The sequence below is a fragment of the Bubalus bubalis genome, chromosome 24 (genome assembly GCF_019923935.1).
Source record: "Bubalus bubalis isolate 160015118507 breed Murrah chromosome 24, NDDB_SH_1, whole genome shotgun sequence".
NCBI classification, from domain to species: Eukaryota; Metazoa; Chordata; class Mammalia; order Artiodactyla; family Bovidae; genus Bubalus; species Bubalus bubalis.
This window is the reverse complement of record NC_059180.1, coordinates 16338553-16361302: the sequence shown is the minus strand read 5'-3', so window position 1 is coordinate 16361302 and position 22750 is coordinate 16338553. Positions and strand designations below refer to the sequence as shown.

At 56.5% G+C, this 22750-nt stretch overlaps 2 protein-coding genes across 6 annotated transcripts in view; one reads left to right on the top strand and one right to left on the bottom strand.

The window, feature by feature from the left end:
- Positions 1-5308, top strand: part of RABEP2 (rabaptin, RAB GTPase binding effector protein 2) — a 13390-nt gene extending 8082 nt beyond the window's left edge. The window contains exons 6-14 of one of the 4 annotated variants that reach the window (XM_006070534.4): positions 501-596; positions 686-784; positions 1906-2061; positions 3419-3596; positions 3746-3757; positions 3849-3904; positions 4001-4054; positions 4138-4254; positions 4655-5308. In XM_006070534.4, coding sequence (XP_006070596.4) covers positions 501-596; positions 686-784; positions 1906-2061; positions 3419-3596; positions 3746-3757; positions 3849-3904; positions 4001-4054; positions 4138-4254; positions 4655-4756 — 870 coding nt within the window. In that variant the 3' untranslated portion in view covers positions 4757-5308. Of the gene's footprint in view, positions 1-500; positions 597-685; positions 785-1905; positions 2062-3418; positions 3597-3745; positions 3758-3848; positions 3905-4000; positions 4055-4137; positions 4255-4654 lie in introns of those variants that run through there. The other 3 variants (XM_044935728.2, XM_044935727.2, XR_006548230.2) reach the window with 3 other exon arrangements.
- On the bottom strand, positions 5262-22750 carry ATP2A1 (ATPase sarcoplasmic/endoplasmic reticulum Ca2+ transporting 1). Of its 2 annotated transcripts, XM_006070538.4 has the most exons (23): positions 22434-22750; positions 22032-22049; positions 21562-21644; positions 20030-20134; positions 18997-19135; positions 16542-16622; positions 15587-15672; positions 15132-15429; positions 14534-14700; positions 11888-11976; positions 11501-11603; positions 11137-11268; positions 9513-9635; positions 9170-9388; positions 8024-8359; positions 7605-7825; positions 7294-7496; positions 7034-7119; positions 6810-6943; positions 6568-6685; positions 6310-6427; positions 5955-5999; positions 5262-5562 (listed from the first exon to the last, which is right to left on the bottom strand). In XM_006070538.4, exons 1-22 carry the CDS (start codon positions 22549-22551, stop codon positions 5995-5997), a joined length of 2982 nt encoding a protein of 993 aa, XP_006070600.1. In that variant the 5' UTR covers positions 22552-22750; the 3' UTR covers positions 5262-5562; positions 5955-5994. The 2 variants fall into 2 exon arrangements, with proteins under 2 accessions (XP_006070600.1, XP_006070599.1); XM_006070537.4 differs by lacking the exon at positions 5955-5999.

The window sequence follows — 22750 nt, the reverse complement described above, 5'->3', positions numbered from 1 at the left end:
CGGCCTCGGCTTCGGGGCCAGCCATGAAGTTTGTGTTTCAGACCAGGAGCTGTAGGAAGCGTCTATGAGGTTTAAGGCAGGGAAAGGCCTGCTCTACTTTGGGCTCATCATGGGTCACTGGGCACTCTGGGTGAGAATGGATTATAATCGGAGGAAGGGGCAAGGGGAGAAGCAAGGTGGCTGCTTGGAAGGGTGATGCTTGATGTAGTTTAGAGGAAGGTGGTGACTGGGACCGTGGTCCCAGGAGGTGGCGGCCGAGATGGAGACAAGTGAGTGGATTTGGAATTCATTCTGGAGGCTGCCAGGCAGGGCCTGCTGGTGGTCTGGACCCGGGTAGTGGAAGACAGAGAAGAGTCAATGTCCATTCCTGAGCTTTCAGCTGGAATGACTGGGCGGATGCTGGCGCTGCCCAGGGAGATGCAGGAGGCAAGGCGTGAGAGGCCTGGAGAGGAGGGAGGCCTCCCCTTGGCCATCGAGCCTGAGGCCGGGATCTATGGCAGGAGCGGCAGCTGCAGAAGGACCTGGAGAGCATCAGCCGAGAGCGGGACGAGCTGCAAGAGGGCCTGAGACGGAGCAATGAGGACTGCGCCAAGCAGGTGGGTTTGGCCTCCGCTCCAGCCCCGGGGGCCTCTACTCCCGGCTTCCTTCTGGCCCCACCTCACCCTCGCCCCACCTCCACCCACAGATGCAAGTCCTCCTGGCTCAGGTCCAGAACTCAGAGCAGCTGCTGCGGACCCTGCAGGGAACCGTGAGCCAGGCGCAGGAGCGCGTTCAGCTGCAGATGGTGAGGGCTGCGGGACCAGGGGGGCCAGAAGAGGAGTGGGAGGGGAATTGGTTGAGGCCCATGTGGAAGGTCAAGACACCTGTCCTACAGCCCTCCCCCACCCCGATCCGCTCTGGCTTCGCCCTGGAGTTGGTACCAGGCAGATAAGAGGGCTTCCAGGGCACCCAGTACCTCATTTAGACAGAGCCCACCACACACTCAGTGATCTTTAAGCTAATCCCACAAGCCCAGAGCCTCAGCGTTGACGCGTTGAAATTGAGATAATGGGTCCTAGCTTGCAGAGTCATGAGGATGAAAAGCAGAGATTGCAAAATCGGATGCTTCTTGAGACAAGAGAGGCAAATGATTGAACCAGGTCTGGTGTACGGCCAGAAGGAGCAGCAGGCAAACGGAGACCCTGTAAAGATCTCTTCATTTGTCAAGAGAAGCCAGATCTGGATATTTGTGTGTAGTCTCCCAGGTTTTAAAGTTGTTGTTTAGTCGTTCAGTCATGTCCGACTCTTTGCGACCCCATAGACTGCAGCACACCAGGCTTCCCTGTCCTTCATTGTCTCCTGGAGTTTGCTCAAACTCATATCCATCGAGTCGGTGATGCCATTCAACCATCTCATCCTCTGTCATCCCCTTCTCCTCCTGCCTTCAATCTTTCCCAGCATCAGGGTCTTTTCTAATGAGTCAGCTCTTTGCATCAGGTGGCCAAAGTATTGGAGCTTCAGCTTCATCATCAGTCCTTCCAATGAATATCCAGGGACCACATAAAACAACCAGTGTGGCTTGTGGCTGCCACTGTGTGACCTCAAAATCATCGAGGAGGCTGCAGAAAGAGCTTGAGGGTCTTCCAGGTGGTCCAGTGGTTAGGACTCCATGCTTCCACTGCAGGGGGAACCAGGGGTTCCATCCATGCTTGGGGAACTAAGATCCCTCAAGCAAACAAGGGAAAAAAAAAATAATGAGCTTGGGAGCCAAAGACGCTTACTGAAGGGTGTTTCTTCCTTTCTCGGCTGAGAAGGAGGGCGTGGGCTTCCTGGTTCTCCTTCCAGTGTCTGGGAGGAGGGCTCAGGGTCTGGCCTCACAGGAGATACCGATCCCCTCATCACCTCGTCCTAACTGTCCACCCCCAGGCAGAGCTGGCCAACTCCCACAAGTGCCTGAGCCACGAGGTAAAGCGCCTGACGGAGGAGAACCAAGGGCTCCGCGCTGAGCAGCCGCCGTCCTCAGCCCCCCGGGTCCTGGAGCAGGATGAGGGCTGGGAGGAGTCGCTGCCCAGCTCGCTGCCGGTAAGGGGGGTGTGGCCCTTCCTCTCCACGCGCAGCGAAGCACTGGCTTGCGGCCAGGGGACTCAGGGACAGACCCAGGCTGCTGTATCAGCTGCGTCACTGTGGTCAACTCATGCGGCTTTGCTAAGACTCAGTTTCCTCCTCTGCAAAATGGGGCCACACCCCTTCCCAGCATTGGCACGGAGAGAAAATGAGTTAACGGAGCGCTTGACATGAAGAGGGGCTTCCCCCTGTGGCTCAGAAGGTAAAGAATCTGCCCGTAATGCAGGCAGGCTACAGTCCATGGCGTCACAAAAGGTCGGACACGACTGAGCGACTAACACTTTCACTTTGACACAAAGGAAGCAGTCATTTGGCTTGTTATTTTTACTTTATCAATTCTTTTGGCCACACAGAGCAAGCCTGTATGCTAAGTCACTTCAGTCACGTCCAGCTCTTTAGGACCCTATGGGCTGTAACTCAGTAGGCCCTTCTGTCCATGGGATTCTGCAGGCAAGAATACTGGAGTGGGTTGCCATGCTCTCCTCCAAGGGATCTTCCCGTCTCAGGGATCAAACCGATGTCTCTTAGGTCTCCTGCCCTGGCAGGAGAGTTCTTTACCACTAGTGCCACCTGGGAAGCCCACCACACAGCATGCAGGATCTTAATTCCCCACCCAGAGATTGAACCTGCGCCTCCTGCGATGGAAGTACCACTTCTGAAGCCCTGGACCACCAAGGGAAGTCCCTGACTTATTTTTAAGTGACAGGAGATCCACAAAATTGAATTCATCGGAATCTTTGGTTTGTTGAAAGCTATCATCATTGATCCGTGCATGGCCTCCGTCCATCAATTGACTTTATTAAGAATATGAAGATCACCTGGAACCCTTGCCCACCCTGAGAACCATGACTGACATCTCCTTACGTGCGACCACGCCCCACATTCCTTGGCTCTGCTTCTGCCGTCCCCAGCTTTATCATTCCTTTGCCTTCTTTGGTGTCTTTTTTATTATTGGGTTGGCCTAAAGAGTCGTTCTGGTTTTTCCATAACAGCGCCCAGAAAAACCCGAATGAATGTTTTGGCCAACCCAACACATACACACGTCTGCCTAAACTGTGGAGTGCTCATAACTTTAGTTGTTTCTGAGCATTACAAGAGCTCCAAGTCTTGCTCTGGGTAATCTGGAACTTGCACTCAACTCCACTCCCGAGGGTCCTCCTCCCCGGGCTTGTGCTGCAGGAAGCAGCCATCCAAGGGTGTGTGTGTCCACCCTCCCCACCATCCCCCTTGAGTCCCTGGCCCCCAGGGCCTCTGCCCCTCCCCCCCCACACACACACACCACCCTGCAACCAGCCTGTGACTTGCTTCCTCCCAGGAGCTGCAGCAGCTGGTGCGCCGCACGCAACAGGAGGCGCAGGCCCGCCAGCAGGCCCAGGAGCATGAGGCCGAGAGGCTGCGGATTGAGATCGTGACTCTTCGGGAGGCGCTGGACGAGGAGACGGCGGCAAGGGCCAGCCTGGAGGGGCAGCTGAGGGTGCAGCGGGAGGAGACAGGTGAGGAGAGGGTGCCAGCCAGCCCCCCTCCCTCCCCAGGAGGCCAGCTCCCACGAGGACCCCACCACCCGCCCCGGGCTCTGGGAGGGGTGAGAGGTGCAGGGCAAGAAGGATGAGCCTTGACCTGTCTTTCTTTCCTTCCCTCACAGAGGTGTTAGAGGGTGAGTATGGGCGGGAGCCTGTCCCCGCCAGGCCGGGAGGGGAAGGAGCAAGGGTGTGGGCCTGACGTCTTGGCCCTGCCTGACTCCCCAGCCTCCCTGTGCAGCTTGAGGATGGAGATGGAGCGCATCCAGGAGGAACAGAGCAAGGTGAGGCAGGACCCGGGCCAGGCCGGGGTGATGGGGGAGGCTGGCAGTGCGGACAAGACCCTCACCCGTCCCTGCTTCCCTTTATGTCTCCCTCAGGCCAAGCGGCAGGAGGTCCTCAGGCCATCACAGGGCACGGGCCGCACAGAAGAGGTCAGGATCAAGGGTGGTACTGAAGGGGTAACCCTGTCCAGACATCCCATCCGAGACCCCAGCTCTATGTCCTGTGCCCCCAGGCCCAGCTCACAGACCTGCTCTCGGAGCAGCGGGCAAAGATGCTGCGGCTGCAGGCGGAGCTGGAGACTAGTGAGCAGGTGCAGCGGGATTTCGTACGACTGTCCCAGGCCCTGCAGGTACCGCATGTCCCTTCCCCACCGGGCTGGCGTGACTCCCGGCGACTTGTCCTAGGTCTTGCAAGGACAGGCCCCCAGCTAGAGGAGTCTTCTTCCTCCCCCTGGGGCTGGCACAGTCCTTTCCTCTTAGCTGTTGCTCCCTGTTACGAGAAGCCTGTGGCCCAGGGCCGGGCTTGTGGGCATGCCGCGTGCTCATCTCGTCAGTCCCGCCTGCCCCTGCCCACCCCTCCTCAGCCTGCTGTCTGAGGACCCACTTCTTCCCTTGAAGTCAGTTTCACTGTGGGTTGGGGGAGGAGGAGTCCTGAGCCCTTGCCCCTCGTGGCGGGGAGCAGCTGGCTGGCGGGGTGGAGGCTGCATTTTCCCACTGAGGGCCCTCTGCCTCCCTTGCCGGCCCCCACAGGTGCGCCTGGAACGGATCCGCCAGGCAGGGAGCCTGGAGCAGGTGCGCGGCATCATAGACGAGGCGCCCCTTCGGGACGTCAGGGACATCAAGGACACCTGAGGGCCCGGCGCCCGCCCACCCTGGGGGAGACCGCCCTTCACTCCTGAACCGTGAGGCCGAGGCTTGAGGGGGGTGGTCTCAGGATGGAGTCGTCACCCTCTCCAAGGCCGGGGTCGAGGTGACAGGGCCACTGTTGCCCTGGCCCCTGCAGCACTTCTCCTAAAGACAGCTGGCCCTTCTGCTTCCAAAGATGACACCCGGGCGAGGGTCCCAAGCCCCTCTGTGAGCCAGCTCGGCCCTGTGGCTTTCTGGCTGCCATGCTGCCTCCTGGGTTCCAACCCTCCTGCGCCCACCGCCACCCAGACTAACAGCCACACCCGTCACCTCACGTCCCCTTCCCCCAGGGACAGCTGCGAGTGGTGGCCGGGAACCTTGGGGTGCGTCCCCAGGCCCCTCTGCACCCGTGCCCTGGGCCAGGTGGCTGCTTCCCAGACTGCGTTGACACTAAGATGCTTGTCCCCAGGGGCCCGAGCCAGGCCCCAAGATGTGTGCATGGAGACAAGGCCAGATTTTTCTGTCATTTATTTTCAATAAATAAGCAGCTCAGCTCAATCAGTTGCCTTGTCCCTGCGAGCCCCACAGGGTCGGGGAGGGGAGGTTTCACAAGGGCAAAAGGGGGCCAGGTTGCTGAGGGGGGAGGAGACGTGAAGGGGACATAGTGTTTATAAACAAGAATGTCGGGCAGGAGGAATAGGGAACCTTGTGGGGGGTGGGGCCTGTGCCACAGCTCTGGCCGAAGATGCGTCACTATGGGGTGGGGAGGGAGGGCAAAAGGCCTGGTTGCTTCCTTCTTTCATCTTCTGGATCTGGAAGGGGAAAGGGAAGGATGAGACTTTCTCATCTTAGGTGGGGTGGGTGGAGTGGGACCCGAGAAGAACAGTTCCTCCCAGCTCCCTGCCTGTCCCCCGGCACACTCACCTGGAGGGCCCCCCCACCACCCAACCACTCACCTGTGTCCCCAGCCCCCCTCCTCCCAACCACTGCAGCCCCAGCAGCAGACAGCTCAGCGCCCAGCCAGCGCAACGCAGCGCAGCCCAGCAGACAGTGGTGCCCGACACCCGGCCCCACTCGGAAGCGCGGCGGTGGCGGCGGTGGCGGCGGTGGAGCTGTGAGGATAAGTGACCTCCGCGCCACCTGAAGGGAGGGGGGCGGGCAAGGGGCACAGCAGCTGGGGCGAGGGCAGGAAGAGGGCTGATACCTGTGACACGGTTCAAAGAGATGGAGGAGGGGGAAACGGGTTATCCTATGGCCAAAGAGGACAGAGAGACACCATTATCCAGGGAAGGAGGCAAGCACAGGGGCCAAGAGGGCTGGGGAGGTTGTGAGGGTGCCTAGGAGACCATGTCTGCATGGGGCTCAGAGGGGCGAGTGGGGGGAAAGGAGGGAAGGGGCCGGGTGGGCCGCTCGGCAAAGGGCACAGGCCGGCAGACCCCGGGAACTCACCCACCTGAAAAGGAAGAGGAAGGGGGGCAGGCGCCTTTGCAGCGCGGAGGAAGGGGGCTGTGCCAGGGCTTCGGGGGGCAGATGGGGCTCCGAGGAGGGGAGCCTCTTACCCTCCAGGTAGTTTCGAGCAACGAACTTGAGGATTTCGTCGAGCCCAATGACTGGTAATGAGATCTTGAGGACCATGAGCCAATGGTACAGGTCCAGGGCTTGGAGCTTGAAGATCATCTAGCGGGGAGGCGGGAAGGGCAGTGAGAAGGAGCCCACGGAGCTGCCACTGCGCCAGCCTGACTATCCCTCCCTCTGGATCCCTGAAGAGGCCCCTGTGGGTGAGGTGGCAGGTGGCTCCTGGCCAGAAGAAGGCTCACCGGCAGAGGGTCCACGTAGAGGATGAGGAAGTGGAGGGACATGGAGAGGCCGATGGAGCCCACCAGCCAGATGTTCACCCAGGGTGGCATCCGCACGAGGGACTGATTCTCAGACAGGCTGCAAGCAGGCGGCAGCCGGAGCCAGGGTGGGGGGCGCACAGGGGAGAGAAGTGATGAGCGGGAGGGCTGGAGGACAAAGGCGGTGGCCTCCAGACAGGTGGCGGGAGGGGGCGTAGGCCCACCTGTTGAGAGCATTGCACATCTCGATGGTGACCAGCACAGACAAGGCCATGGTCATGGGCTCAGGGGCCTCGAAGACCTCACAGTCCACACCCTCGAAGTCGGGGTTGTGCTCTGAGCACTTCATGAAGTGAGTCTGCCGAGGGCGAGGGGAGAAGCTGGGATCCCCAGAAGCCTCCGCCACCCTCCTTCACTGCCGCCTCCTCCCGTCTCGGTCCTGCCCTACCAGCTGGCTGTAGGTGACCTGAGGCCCGTCCTCGGCATACAGGAACCACCAGGCCGCTGCTCCCACGGTGGCTGCACCCACGTAGCCTGTGTGGAGAGGAGATGGGCACTGGGGGGGGCGGTGCCAGGGCTGGGGAGATAGGAGGGCTTGAGAGGGCTGGTGGCCATGAACAGTGGTACAGGCAGAGGGCCCACCAGCCAGGGTAGCTGCCATGGGGAAGCTGAGGGTGGGGAAGAAGCTTGGGGTTCCGTCCTGCTCACCTCCAATTGCCATGTAGCGGAAGAAGAGCCAGCCACTGATGAGGGGCTCCTTGGGGGTCCGGGGGGGCCGGTCCATGATGTCCAGGTCTGGGGGGTTGAAGCCCAGGGCTGTGGCTGGGAGCCCATCGGTCACCAGGTTCACCCACAGCAGCTGCACAGGGATCAGGGCCTCGGGCAGCCCCAGGGCAGCTGTCAGGAAGATGCTGCCAGAAGGAGGCGGTCACAGGTCTGTCCTGCCTCCCAGGCCTGTGGTCACCCCATCCCCCATACCAGCCACAGGTTCCCCGCTGATAGCCCTTCCGGCTGCTCACCAGACCACCTCGCCCACGTTGGAGGAGATGAGGTAGCGGATAAACTGCTTCATGTTGTTGTAGATGGCCCGGCCCTCCTCCACAGCAGCCACAATGGTGGAGAAGTTGTCATCGGCCAGCACCATCTCGGAGGCTGTCTTGGCCACAGCAGTGCCGGATCCCATGGCAATGCCGATCTCCGCCTTCTTCAGTGCAGGGGCGTCATTGACGCCATCACCTGTCTGCAGGGAGAGAAAGAAGGTGGGAGCTGGCCCCTTCCTCGTACCCTCCTTGACACCCTTCCATCTGGGCCCTAATTCCTCCCCTCTGCACATCTCAGCAGGGCCCTCGGTCAGCCATGTCCTCCCTGGGCCCCCAGCTTCCCAAGACCGACATCTCAGTAGACACTGAGCAGACCCTGCGTGCCCCGGTCCCCGCACCATTGCCGTGATCTCATCGTAGGACTGCAGATACTCCACGATCTTCGACTTGTGGGAGGGCTCCACGCGGGCGAAGCAGCAGGCGCGTCGGCAGGCCTCCCGCTGCTCGGCCAGGGGCAGGTCATCGAACTCCCGGCCAGTGTAGGCCCGGTCGGCCACATCCTCGTTCTCCCCGAAGATACCAATCCGTCGGCAGATGGCAATGGCCGTGCCCTTGTTGTCCCCGGTGATCATGATTACTCGGATTCCGGCATCTCGGCATAGTTGGATGGAGCCCATGACCTCCTTGCGGGGCGGGTCCAGCATGCCCACCACGCCAACGAACGTCATGTCCGTCTACGGGGACAGAGCAGAGAGTGCCGGACTCAGGGGAGGAGGTTTGTGGGGTGGGAGGGAGAGCTGTGTCTACGCCTGGTGCTCAAACCTCAGCCAGGCCTCTAAGCTCAAGGGCAGGAAACATTCCTTGTTCCCATGAGGGCCTGTGGGATGCCAGGCCCATCCTAGGTGGCAGATCCTGTCTTTCATAGAAAGAACTCGACCTGGAAGCGAGGGAAGTGCTTTCTGCTTTCAGCAGGGCCACTTGCTTGGTCTCCAGCTTTGAGTGTTACCTGCCAGACCACATTGTTCTCTCTATAAAATGGAGTGGACTTCCGTGCTACTCAGAGCAGGTCTGCTACAAGATAAAGAGCCAGTCCCAGGATACAGGTCCATGCACCTCTTAAGAAAACCTCACTGTGGGACTTCCCTGGCAGCCCAGTGGCTAAGACTTTGCCTTCCAATGCAGGGGGTGTGGGTTTGATCCCTGGTCAGGGAGCTAAATCCCACATGCCTCGGGGCCCAAAAAATCCCAAAACATAAAACAGAAGTAATATCATAACAAAATTCAATAATGACCCCAAAAAAACCCCACAAAACCTCACTGTGGAAGCACGTCAGCTGAACCCAAGCGTGCTCAGTGACCCGGCTGGCTTCTGTTCTGGAACAAGTGCCTCACCCTCGTATCAGATGAGTCCACGGACCACAGGCCAAGCCGCCTGGACTGGAAGACTCCTAAGATTCTTTCAAACTCTGACATCCTGTGACTCCAGGCCCCGTGACGAGGCAGGACATGACGGGTGGCAGAGGGGGGTGAGGCAGGTGACTCACCTCGTACTCCATGAACTTGGTAGAGTCATCCAGGACCATCTCCTCTCGCTTGGGGGGGGTGTCCCGGGTGGCCAGCGCCAGGCAGCGCAGGGTGTCCCGGCCAGTACCCCACTCTTTGATCACTGACAGAATCTTCTCCTTCACCGGCCCTGTCATGGGCACCCGGGTGGTGCCGACTCGCACATAGTTACAGCGATCGATGACCCCCTCGGGGGCACCCTAGTGGAGCAGAACAACACTCAGAGACGGCTGTTCTTTCCAGCACATGGTGAGCGGCACGGGTAAAGAGAAGGGCTCAGGATTAGGAAGAAGGGGGGCCAAGGCACACTCGGAAATTCCTGACCTTGACAAACATCTTATTGCCCACAGCAGCCCGGGATTTTGCTGGAGAGCAATAGACAGACATGGACTTTCGGTCCCGGGAGAACTCCAGGGTAAATTCCTTCTTCATTAGCTGGCGGATCACCTGAGAGAGAGGAGACAGGGAGAGAGAGGCCAGACTTGAGATGGATGGGGAAAGAGCAATGATGCTGTGCTAGAAGGGTCCCAGACCCTTAAAAGCATAGCCAAAAAAGATCTGGAGGTCAGAGCAGACCGCAAGCTGAGTCTGAGATAAAGCTGAGTCTGCTACCTACAGCAGAAATGGAGACAATTCCAAGGCTAGTGGTGCTATGGTCTTAGTGTCCAACTGAAAGCACAATAGAAACAAGATCACGTAGTGCAGCACTGTCCAATAGAACCTTCCAGAATGATGGGTATGTTTAATAATCTAGGTGGCCGAATGCAGTGCAACTGAACAGTGGCTACTGAGCCCAGGATATGTGCTTAGTGCATCTGAAGAACTGAGTTTTCACTTTATTTAAGAATTTAAATGTAAGCCACCACATGTGTGGGTCTGTGTATTGTGAGACAGCGGGGAGCTGGTGCCTGGCATGCAGTACCAAGCACCTCATGAAAATGAATGTGCCAAATGCAGTCTGGATGTTTCTCCACAAAACAATAATAGCAACAGTAAATAAAATTTTAAAATGTTGATGTTTATATTATCATTTGTAAATTTTAAAAAATGAATCCTCTATTAATACTTAGGTGGCTTTCAATATTTTTGTTATATTAAAACAGCAATAAGCATCTTGCCTTTACCAAAAAAAAAAAAAAGAATGAGCAGTGTGGGAAATATAATAAGACAACCCTGAGGAAATCAATATAGACCTTTAGTAAATATTAACATTGGGAACTTAGAGTAATAATCTCAGATTTGGACTTGTGTATCAGGGAAGCAGACACATATGACTAAATGTGTTTAAATGACTAAAGCAGACACAAATCCTAAATCAGGTCTTTAAAGTGTTAGTCATTCAGTCGGGTCCGACTTTTTGTGGCTCCATGGACTGTAGCCTGCCCCCTTGACTGTAGCCCACCAGGCTCCTCTGTTCATGGAATTCTCCAGGCCAGAATACTGGAGTGGGTAGCCATTCCCTTCTCCAGGGGATCTTTACGACCCAGGAATTGAACCCAGGGTCTCCCACATTGCAGGCAGATTCTTTACCATCTGAACCACCAGGGAAGCCACAAATCAAGTCTTGAGATCTGATAAAAAAAAAAATGAGTGTGTTCCTAGAGGCAGTGGGTAGCAGTTGACAATGGGCTGTCCCAGGATAGGTCACTCATGGTTTCTGGGACCAGCTCAGTCCCTTTCCACTAGGAACATGGTGGGGAAGGTGACTGTCGGTGCATCCAGGGATGCTCCAGCTGGGCACCAGAAAGAGCGGTGTAAGTGAGGGTCAGTATAAGTGACTTGGGAGGCCCCACCCCAAGTCAGCCTCGCCAAGGAAAGCTGTGGACAGGCCAGCTGCTTGTTGGGGCTGGCTCCCAGCACAAGGCCCTACGGGGCCCCATCTCCTGAGGTTCCTTAGGTCCTGGCCTGTATAGGGTGGAGACAAACGGGAGGGAGCGCCCAGACTCACTGAGTTGCAGGCGTTGGCCCTCTCTACCTTCGAGAGGTTTCTCACTTCGGTGTTGAATACATTCATCTTCTCCACCAGGGTGGTGAGGGCTGTCTCGGTGGCCTCTCCCACCTTCTCATAAATACCTTTGGTCTGAGAGGGTAGAGAAGGAAGAGGAAGTAGGTGCCCTGGGCTCCTGGCCCCTCGCTCCCACCTTCCACCTAGAACAGGAAGGGAGCAAACTACTCTCTTCCCCTTACACCCAGGAGAGGCTTGGTACGAGGGACCCCCTCCCCCAGACCCCTTCTTTGCGGCCTGTGGGGGAGGCCTGGACGCAGCCAGCTCGAGGGGCAAGGAGGGGCCGCTTCAGGAGAGGAGAGGTTACCTCATTGAAGTCCAAGGAGGAGTCATTGCAGAGGGCACAAATGGTGGCCAGCTCCACCAGCCCGTCATACTGCCCTGAGCGGACTGGCTTATCATTCTTCAAGCTGGCGGTGGGGCGGGGAGGAAGGAAGGGAAAGAGACAGGTAGAGAAGATGGGGAATGAGATGCAGAGAGAGCACGGGGAAAGCAGCGAGGGACGGGGGCAGGTGGCACCAACGTGGTGATGAGCGGCGGCGGGAGAGAGAACGAGGCCAGGGAAGAACAGGAGAGAAACAGGAAGACAAAACTAGAGGGAGGGCCCCGGGGGAGAGAGGAGGTGTGTGTGTGTCTGTGTGTGTGGTGGGGAAGGGGCACAGGGAAATGGAAGACAACCTTTGGGGGGACTTACACCTCTCCTTCAGGAGCGTAAGTGGAGCCAGTGATAGAGAACTCGTTCAGCAGGCAGAGGTCCCCATCTATCCTGTCGATGATGAACATCTGCAGAGAAGGGGGTGTGCACACATGGCCAACTCTCCTTGTGTCTAAAGGCAGTCTGCACCAAGGTAAGGCCCGGGCCACGAGCATCCCTGTCCGGCCAGCTGCACACACTCACCCAACTTCCCCCCACCATCCCCCCACTCATTCTTCCTTTTTCCTTCCTGCATCCTCCCCTTTCCCACCACTCCCTTGCAAATCATTCTTCTTATTCTGTGTCCATGGCCTTAAAAGTTACGGGACTTCTCTGGTGGTCCAGTGGTTAGGACTCCACACTCGCAATGCAACGGGCCTGGACTGGCTCCCTGGTCAGGGAACTAGATCCCACGTGCTGCCACTGAGAGCCCACATGCCGCAGTGAAGATCAAAGGCCCCAGGTGCCACGACTAAGACCCCGCGCAGACAAATAAGTAAAATGAACATATATGTATTTTTTAATTATTGCAGGGCTTTCCTGGTGGCTCAGGGGTAAAGAAGCCTCCTGCTAATGCAGGAGACACAGGTTCGATCCCTGATCCGGGAAGATCCCACATGCTACGGATCAACAAAGCCCGTGTGCCACAACTGTCGAGCCGTGCTCTAGAGCCCGGGAGCCGCAGCTACTGAGCCCACGTGCCATGGAGCCCAAGCTCGGCAACAAGAGAAGCCACCAAAAGGAGAAGCCTGCACGCTGCGATGAGAGAGTAGACCCTGCTCGCCACAATGAGAGAAAACCTCGCGCAACTAGAGACCCAGCACAGCCAATAAATAAAAAAAATTATTTTTTTTAAGTTATTGAAGGCCACACTGAAGGTCCCTCCAGACCAATTGGTAAAATAAGAGGTGCATCACAAGGTGTTCTGGGGACTGTGGCCACCGGTCCACGTGTGAGCACGTGACCCATTTACAGCTCCAGCCTCTTGCAGCCAGATCTTCCAGTTTTGCAGGAAGAACTAGAAATTCAGGTTATTTTTCTATGAAATCTCTTAACTTTTCAAATGTGGGCAATGAGTTCATTTTTACGAAACATGACAGGAGCCCAGTGGCCTGGCTTTGACGCCTGTGCTTCAGAGGGAATGTAGGTCACGCAGCACAGAGGCGAGAAGCCCACCCTGAACCAGAGCAAGTGTGGAAGGGATGGGGCTTAAGACACGTTCCAAGATAAAATGGTTCTGCGGCCAGCAAAGTCTGGGAAAATCTGGGTTAAAAAGAGTGTAATCCACCCTCTCTACAGTCAGCCTTCTCTGAGGCTTTCAAACGCCAGCAGGCCTGTAGTACAGCCTTTCTGTGCCTGGTCTGAGAGGCCTTGATTCTTCGGACAGTAATTTCTATTTCACAGACATGCTAGTCCAGAGAATTGTTTTTAGGTCAGGGGTTCTCCGCCTGGGGTCCATGGATGACCCCGCAGACCAAGGGATCTGTGAACTTTGATGGCAAAACAAAACCAACATCTTTTTCAGGTATACCCATGGCTGATTCATGTTAATGTTTGGCAGAAACCAACACAATACTGTAAAGCAATTATCCTTCAATTAAAAATGAATAAAAATTTTAAAATTACATTTCATTTTTTTCTCTGATATTTAACATTTCCGTCCAGTTATGAATGTGGGCAATGCACCACATTAGCATTAGCAAAAGCTGTGACTTGGCCACCAATAAAATCATAAACACTCTCCTATCACGTTGCACTGTTTCAGGGCTCTCAAAATAGCATTTATACTCATCCCTGCCTCAGCGTTACGGCGCTTATGAGAACTACTGCTGGACTTGCTACTTAATACATTATTAAAGGAGCATATGTGTTACCAAACCACGAATCTGTTTTTAAAATATTTTGATTGCTGTATTTCAATCAGTGGTTTCCTCTGTAATCCAGCGCATTTTATTTCTGTTTTTGCCTACGCTGCCCGGCTTGACAGGATCTTAGTTGCCTGACCAGGGATGGAACCTGGGCCATGGCAGTGAAAGTATCAAGTCCTAACCATCAGACCTGCAGGAATTCCCAATCCAGTGTATTTTAAAAACAGGATCTTGTGTGTTTTATTTTATAGACTGAAAATATTAAATGTAGAGGTCCAGACGGTCAAAGGGTCCAGGGCACAGAAAAGATCAAGGGCCCTGGTTTAGGAAATGCCATTTGGGATTCATGTGACCAGGTTCCTCTTGCCCTGTCACAAAGGACCACTCTGGAGGGTAGTCTGCTGCACAAGCAGATACTCTAGGGCCAAATAGACTTGGGTTTGAAACTCAATTCTGCTCCTTATTAACTGTGCATGGAATTTCCCAGAGCCTCAGTTTCCTCCTCTGGAAAACTAGGTAACAAAACCTTCCCCTGGTGGGGCAGCTGTGAGGGATTAGAGCTAACACACAGCAGTGTCTGGCACATGGATGCGGGCCACAGAGAGCTGTCCGACGAGGACAGGCGGGCTTCTCTGCCCCCTCTCATAGCTGGCAGGATGGCGCCCTGTGCCCTCAGAGCATTTCTTTCTCAGGCCCAAATGAGAAGCTGCCTGTGATGAAGGGGTCACCCCCACCATTTCACCTCCCATCTGAGTGGGAGTTGTCACCCTGCCCTGACCTTGCAGACAGACATCTGGTTGGTGGTGAGGGTGCCCGTCTTGTCGGAACAGATGACAGAGGTGCAGCCCAGAGTCTCCACGGAGGGCAGGCTCCTCACGATAGCATTCTTCTTTGCCATCCGGCGGGTGCCCAAGGCCAGGCAGGTGGTGATGACTGCAGGAAGGCCTGTGGGGAAGTAGAGGGGGTGAGGGAGCTAAACCGGGGCACAGAGGGAGACCTAGTGGGGTAGGCTGAATGCGTGTGCGTGTGCGCGCGTTGTGTGTGTACAATGTGTGCTCAGTTGTATCCAACTCTTTGGGACTCCATGGACTGTGTAGCCCACTAGGCCTTTCTGTCCATGCAATCTCCCAGGCAAGAATATTGGAGCAGGTTGCCATTTCCTTCTCCAGGGGGAATCTTCCTGACTCAGGGATTGAACCCATCACGTCTCCTCCACTGACAGATGGATTCTTTTACCAACTGTGCCACCTGGCTGAAGAGCAGCCCCCAAAGATATCGGGTCCTAATCCTTGGGACTGGTAAATGTTATCTTATTCAGATAAAGGGTCTTTGCAGCTGAGAGGAGCAAATGGGAGGAGACAGAGAGGTCGCCCTACCCTCGGGGATGGCAGCCACAGCCAGGGCCACGGCGATCTTAAAGTAGTAGATGGCACCACGGATCCAGGAGCCCCCATGCACGGGGTCGTTGAAGTGGCCAATGTTGATGAGCCAGACGGCCACGCAGATGAGGGAGATGACCTTGGAGAGCTGCTCCCCAAACTCATCCAGCTTTTGCTGCAGAGGGGTCTTGTCCTGCTCTGTGGCGGCCATTTGGTCACGGATCTTCCCAATCTCGGTGCTCACACCGGTGGTGGCCACAATGCCAATGGCCTTGCCGGCTGCGATGTTGGTGCCCTGGGAAGGGGAAGAAGAGGCAGGGAGTCAGGCGACGGCCCTCAAGCTGCAACGCACCCCCCTAGCTGTGGGCCTCATCTCTTCCCTTGCCGTCACATCTCTCCCAGACCAGGGCCCCCTGGCTGGAGCACAGGACAGCTGGCCCTGAAGGGCTCACCGAGAAAAGCATGTTCTTCTTATCCTGGTTGACAGCTCGGGGGTCGGGAACAGGTTCTGTGTGCTTGATGACAGAGACAGACTCGCCTGTGGAGAAGGGCCGGAGGGGTTTTCAGATGACGTCATGTCCTTCACTCAGATTTCCTGCCCCTAACTCTCTCCCTTCTCAGCCTAGGAAGGACCAAGCAACAATCCTGGAGGAAGTCTGGACTCTGAAAAGAAGTCCCTGGAGGTAGATGGGAAACTCATTGCCCTTAGAGTAAAAGGGCCTTGACCCCAATCCCCGCCTGACTACTCACAAGCTGCATGGCTTTGGATGACTTAACCTCGGTTTGCTCTGCTGTGAAACGGGGACAATGATGTGTACATTTCAGAACACAGTCTTGGTGAAAATCAAATAAGCAGATGTACCTGAAAGTGCGCTCTCAATTGGAGAGCGCTTTCGTGGAAGGGAGAGGCCCCCACCCTGGGGACCTTGTATCCCTCACCAGAAGGGCAGGAGCTCAGGCAATCACCCTGAGCCAGCCCAGCTGGCCTCCTTGGACCACAGAGCAAGCTCACTGGCTCTCTCCTCTCTCTCCCAGGGCAGAAACGGAAGCAGCTGAGGTTTTAAGTGGATCTGAACCCTGTATCTGATCCTAGAACCTATGCTTCCTCACTTGGGGGCTTTTGAAAAGGCAAGATGGTTCTCTGGGTGACCGTGCCCACGTATCTGTGTGGAAGGGATGAGTTATGGGCGATCTGGAGATGGGCATAAACATCCCACTGTCTTCCGTGACCCCCTGTGTTCCAGGCTCAGGCTGTGAGCAAAGCTGACCAGGGCAGACATCACTGCCACGATGGGGCCAGGACAGGGGCCCTATGGCCAGGGGTCCCCTTTCTCTCTGTCCACTCAGTTCCTCCCACATGAAATCCTCCTGTGATGCATCCCCCGCCCCGCCCCCTGGCCAGTAGACCTGTCAGGATGGACTGGTCGACCCGGAGGGTGGTGGACTTGATGGTGAGGATGCGGATATCTGCCGGGACCTTGTCCCCCACTGTGGAGAGAGAAGAGGGGCATGAAGTCAGCAGAGAAGGGAGAAAACCCCATCTTTGTCTGAAGACCCCTCCTCCTTCAGGTCTCAGGGGGTCGTCCTGTCATCCCAGCAAGGCTCTCCCTCTAACCCTCACTCCCACTGTCTCCCTGCCAAATGTTCTTCTCCCTATTAGGCAACCACACGGACTGTAGCCCACCAGGCTCTGCTGTCCATGGGGATTCTCTAGGCAAGAATACTAGAGTGGGTTGCTGTGCCCTCCTCCAGGGAGTCTTCCTGACTCGGGGATCAAAGCCATGACTCTTGAGTCTCCTGCATTGGCAGGCAGGTCCTTTACCACTGAGTCACCAGGGAAGCCCTAAAAGTGAGGATGCTAAGTCACTTCAGTCATGTCCGACTCTGTGACCCCATAGACAGCAGCCCACCAGGCTCCCCGTCCCTGGAACTCTCCAGGCAAGAACGCTGGAGTGGGTTGCCATTTCCTTCTCCAATGCATGAAAGTGAAAAGTGAAAGTGAAGTCGCTCAGTCATATCTGACTCTTCGTGACACCATGGACTGCAGCCTACCAGGCTCCTCCATCCATGGGATTTTCCAGGTAAGAGTACTGGAGTGGGGTGCCATGGCAGACAGCAAAACAGAGAGGGAAACAAGAGGGAGAAAGGTGAGGAGGGACAGGCATGAAAAGAATTAGAGTAATAGGGTGAGTCAGGGACCTCCCTGGCAGCTCAGTGGTTAAGACTCCATGCTTCCAATGCAGGGGTTGCGGGCTCAATCCCTGGTTGGGAAAGAAGACCCCACATGCCACAAGAGGCAGCCCCAACCCCCCAAAAATAGGGTAAGTTGGACAGACGTGTATCCATGGACGAGAACAAAGTGGAACAGCTGGAGAAGGTACAAGAAACAGGAAAAAAAAAATGGGGAATTGAGAAAATCAGTGTCAACCCAGACAAAAGGTGGAGTAAGAAGACAGGAGAGGGAAGTGTGAGAAGAGAAGATGCAGGAGGAGAGGGGGCAGCGGTGGAGGCAGAGGGTGCAGGCCTGCCAGGTCCACATGGAAGGGATGGATGCACATCAGAAGCCTGCTGGGCCGTGGTCTGAGCATCAGGGGAAGGCAGGAAGCCAGTGTGAGTGAGCTGAGGAGATGGGCTGGGGAGAAAGGGCATCTGCAAGGAATAAGGCAGGGGTGGTGGCTTCAGTGGGGTGGGGGCAGGGGGGAGCCATAGACAGCAAAGAGCTGATAAAAGTGGGGGGAGGCCAAGGGATGTGCACAGAAAGAGGGGGTCAGCCTAGGAAACCGCCTGGGAGACACGGCAGATGCCCCACCAGACTTGGAGACCTCTCCACGGAAGAGAACCGCCCCCCAGCCTCATCCCGCCTGGTCCCAAGGCTGGTCCTGGGGATGGGGTTTGACTGCTCTCCTTTTCCTGCTCCCAAGGTTCCTCCTCCCGTGCCAGAGGAAGCTGACGGAGGAGGGAGGAGGTCAGCAATGGAGTTGGGCGGGACACCCTGTCACCCAAGCCAAAGGGATATTTATAGACATTCATGGCGCTGACTCCAAAGCGTCATGGTGGAAGATGCGCCCTGGGATGCGGCACTGGGGTCTTCAGCCCGCCCTCCCTTTTGCCAAGCTTCCCAGGGTAGCAACTTGGGTGTCTGGTGGAGGGAAGCAGGCCCTAGAAAGACACGACTCCCTATGCCAGGGGCCTGGAGACGTGGGAAGGCCAGCATGGGGCAAATATAAAAACCGCTGAAGGGGGCAGAATCCCAGTAATCTTAGCCTCCCGGCCCCCACCCCTCCCTGGTCAGGCATTAAGTGTCCCTCACCGGAGAGGCGGGGCCCTCCTTGAGCTCCCCTCCTCCAGGTCCCGTGCTCTCTGCTGGGGCCTGAGTTTCCCTTACATGGTCGGGGGCTCGAGCCTCTGGCCCCCCCTTCCCTTCTACTGTCGCTCCTTCCCCTTTGAGAGGCCTCAAGGGCACTGAGAGGTCAAGATTTAAAGCTGACCAAGCTTGGGGGTGGGTGGAAGGAGAGGGAAGCCAGGCCTCAGGAGGGGGTGGAGACAGGGCCCTTGGCAGGGCCTGGGTTCCACCTGTCGCTCGCAAGGGCTGGCTGAGAGGAGGGGGAACAAGGGGTCTGCCTGCAGCTTCAGGGACAGGACTGGCTGTTCCTGCTCAGACTCTGGTGGAGAGGATGTGCCGTGGCCACAGTGCCCTGGAGTGACCCCCGAGGAGTCTGAGAAGGAGAAGCCGAGACTACCAGACACCATAGTGGCTACCTCCTGGACACGGGATCGGGGCTGAGCAGCCCCCACCCCCCTGACACACACACATCTTTTTGGCCTCAAAACCCATCCTGGACCACTCGTTCCCATCACTCACCAGCCACCTCCACGATGTCTCCAGGAACAATATCCCGAGCTTTGATCCTCTGTACTGTCTTGCGGTCAGCCCGGTAGACCTTCCCCATCTCGGGTTCATATTCCTTCAGAGCCTCGATGGCATTCTCTGCATTCCGCTCCTGGGGGGAATAGGGTTGAGGAGAGGAGAGTCAGCAGAGAAAGGAAGGTAGTGGAGTGAGAAGGGACCGATCAAGGAGGATGGGGTGGGGTAGAGATGGAGGAGCAGGGGCCAGAGTCGTGGGGGAAGTTGGAGCATCACAGAGGAGGCAGGTTATGTGGTCCTGGCTCCTGGCCCAGGGAAGCAGACAAACTTCACATGATGAGTGAGGATACTGTCACCCATAGCTGAGAATAGGCGAGGGGGTTTAGGGGCTTTCCTGGTGGCTCAGACAATAAAGAATCTGCCTGCAATGTGGTTTTGATCCCTGGTTGGGAAGATCCCCTGGAGAAGGGAATGGCTACCTACTCTGGTATTCTTGCCTGGAGAATTCCATGGACAGAGGAGCCTGATGGGCTACAGTCCATAGGGTCACAAAGAGTTGGACACAACTAAGCAACTAACACTGCTACTACTACTACAGGGGTTTTGGGAAGAGAAAGAAGGAGAATCAAAGAAAATCAGGAAGCAGGGGATAGGAAAGGCAGAGGGTGGGAGAAAGCAAGAGGAAGAAGGATATCAAATGAGCATTTACTGAAATCTTCCTACATGCCAGATACAGGGCTGGGTACTTTCACACTCATCATCTTGTTAAATTTCACCACAACTCAAGGGACAGGATTATGAGTCCCATTTTATGGATGAGGAAATTGAGACTCAAAGAGATGAAGGCACCTGCCCAGGGTTGAACAACCAGCAAGTCAAAGTGGGAATACCAAGTCTCCTGAACTGGGCAAAAGGACCAGATACTAGGCAAGCCCAGGGTAAGTGATGGAGGAGGAGGAGACAGGGAGGGAGGCTGGCCTCAGGTCCAGTGTCAGGATGTGAAAGAATGGGGGGTGGAGTCAAAGCTAACCTGCCAAACCCCCACGATGGCATTGGCAATGAGGATCAAGAGGATGACAAAGGGTTCAACAAAGGCGGTGACAGTCTCTTCGCCTTCCTCAAACCAGGCCAGCACCTGGGGAGCAAGGGAAGGAGATCAACAGATAATAAAGCCCCTCAGGTGGTTAAGGGGAGCAGACAGAGATGAGAACACGTGCAGGAGCACAGGGGGCGGGGCATCACGGAGGCACTGCAGCCCCACATCCCTTTAAGTGCCTACACGGTCCACTCCTTTAACTCACGCAAGCGCAGCCACGGCTGTTCCTCAGCGAGAACAGGCGGGCACAGACATGCACAGCTCAGGGATTAACTGGGAATGCTTTCAGGTTTCCCTGACCAAGTTGCTGGCTTGCAAACGAAGCTCAGGGGACACCCAGGCCAACTACCCCCAAGCCACATCCATCCCACAGGAGCCAAAACCCATAGAAAAAACCCTGTGGTCCTCGCAGGCGCCCTGCCCACCCACAGCCCTCCCCCACAGCCCGAGGCAGGGAAGCTCCAATTTCATGAGGGAGCAGGAGGAGGGGATAGTGTTACGGGGCCTCCTGTACACACCCCACCCCAGCTGTTGCCACTGCCAGGCAACAGCCACAGGCAAATGTCAAGGAGCAAATCTGAGAAGGGAGAAGTGAGGTTCTGCCAGCTAGTACTCAAGGGCCCGCGAGGCCTCTACTACAGAGACCAGGGGACAAGGAGACGCTTTTGCCTCCAGAGTCCTGTCTTCCAGGAGGACTACGATGTTAAGGAAGGAAGTCCAAAATGCAGGCGGGACTGCTAGGCTGGTGCGTGCGCAAGGGAGCTCCAGGGCAGGAGCGGAGGCAGGCCCTTGAGAGGGAATGGGGGCAGCCCTGAGGTTGAGGGTTGAGGGGAGGGTCAGGTCAAGTGGACGAGGAAGGGGGTCCTGGGAGTTTCAGCGCTGATAGGGGGAGCGGGGAGGCGAGGCCCAGGGACAGGTGAGGGGTCTGGGCCTTTGGGAGCCTTTGGAGTCCCCCTCGCACCAGCAGCTCTTTCCCGCCTCTAGGAGGGAGTCTCTGTCTCGACCAATCAGCGCCAGGAGGGAGGGGCAGGAGCTCCGGGACGCTCGGGGATTGGCGGAGCCCTGTGTGAGCCCCGGGGCATGCTGGGAGCCGCAGTGGCCTGGGAACAGCAGTAGCATCTGAGCCCCGGAGCCCGGCGCTGGGGGGGTAACCCGAGCTCTCGGAGCCCTTGAAGCTCCGGGGGCGGCTTAGCTTCAGTGTTTTGGCTGAGAACATCCTTAAAGCTTAAAATAAAACCTGCCTGCGGGGTGTGGGGGAGGACAGAGGAGTATGCAAGTCAGCGTCATCCCACTCCCTCAGTTCTAGTCTGTAGGACAGGATGCTGAGGGCTTGGACCAAAGGAGCCGCTGATTTGGGGTTGCCCACGAGCAGATACTCCAGATCCCCCCAATCCACAGCCCAGGCTAACCCCTAGATGCACTCCCCCACCACCACCACCACCACCACCACCGCGCAACACACTTACAAAGGAAATGCAGGCGGCCAGGAGAAGGATCCGCACCAGGAGGTCTTCAAACTGCTCTAACACCAGCTCCCACAGGGACTTCCCTGAGGGCAGAGGCAAGGGGAGGGTAGGGAGGTGGGAGGGGGCGGTGTTAAGGTCTAACGGATGAATGCAGGGACTCCAGGTGCAGGCTGGGGTCCAGCCTGGAGCAGGAAGGGTCTAGGGTGACGGCGAGGCCATTTGGTACTGAGAAAAGGGCTGAGGGAGCTGGCCCGAAGTCCAAAAACAGGCTCCTCAAAGTGGTGGGCAGTTGTTCAAGGATTGGATGCCTCAAGGAGAACGTGCCTGGAAACTTCTGCCCCAGCCAGACTCTAACCTTTGAGGAGGAACATTTCCCCCCGGGAATTGGAAGGAGAGGACAGGGAGAAGGGAGTGGGGCCCAGAGGGAAGGAGGTGTCTTTTATGAGAGCTCAGGGCTTCCAGTAACTTACCCTCCTCAGCAGGGAGCTCTGCCCGGGGAAAAAGAAGAAAAGGACATTATTCATTTGGCACTCAGTCTAATGCCACCCACAACCAGGACTTTGTGGCTAAGGTAAGAGAATCAGGCCACGAAAAAACTGAGGTTCACTGAGGTTGTCCCAAAAAGCTTCCCAAAACTCAGGGACTCAGGGATCCTGCTTTCTCAGTATCTTCCCCTCCCTTGCCCTCAAGTGACCAGGTCTTGCCTCTTCCCTAAGATACCCTGGAGGGAGAGGCTTCAGTGTGTGTGTGTGTGTGTGTGTGTGTGTGTGTGTCAGTGTGTGTAAGTGAGTCTGTGTGTGTGTGTGTCTGTGTGTGTATGTTGTGGGGATGTAGGAGGGCATTACCAGCCTTTTCCTCCAGGGAACACTTACCATTATGGCCATATTTCTCCAGATGCCGCTTAACTTGGTCCGGGGTGAGGCCTGTAGTTTCGCTCACCCCAAAATAGGCCAAACATTCTTCTGTGGTCTTGGAGTGCGCAGACTCCATGGTGCTCCCTTCCTGAGGGCCAGGGGGTGGTGTGTTCCTTCTGGGGGGGTTCTCACACGTCGGGGGCCTTCCTCAGTGTGTCCACCTGCCTGTTTGTCTGGGTTTCTTCCTTTTTCTTTCCTTCCCCCCCCCAGGTTATTCTTCCCTCCACGAAGCTCTGACCCCCGTTCCACTTACAGCAGCCGGCCACCCCCCCAGC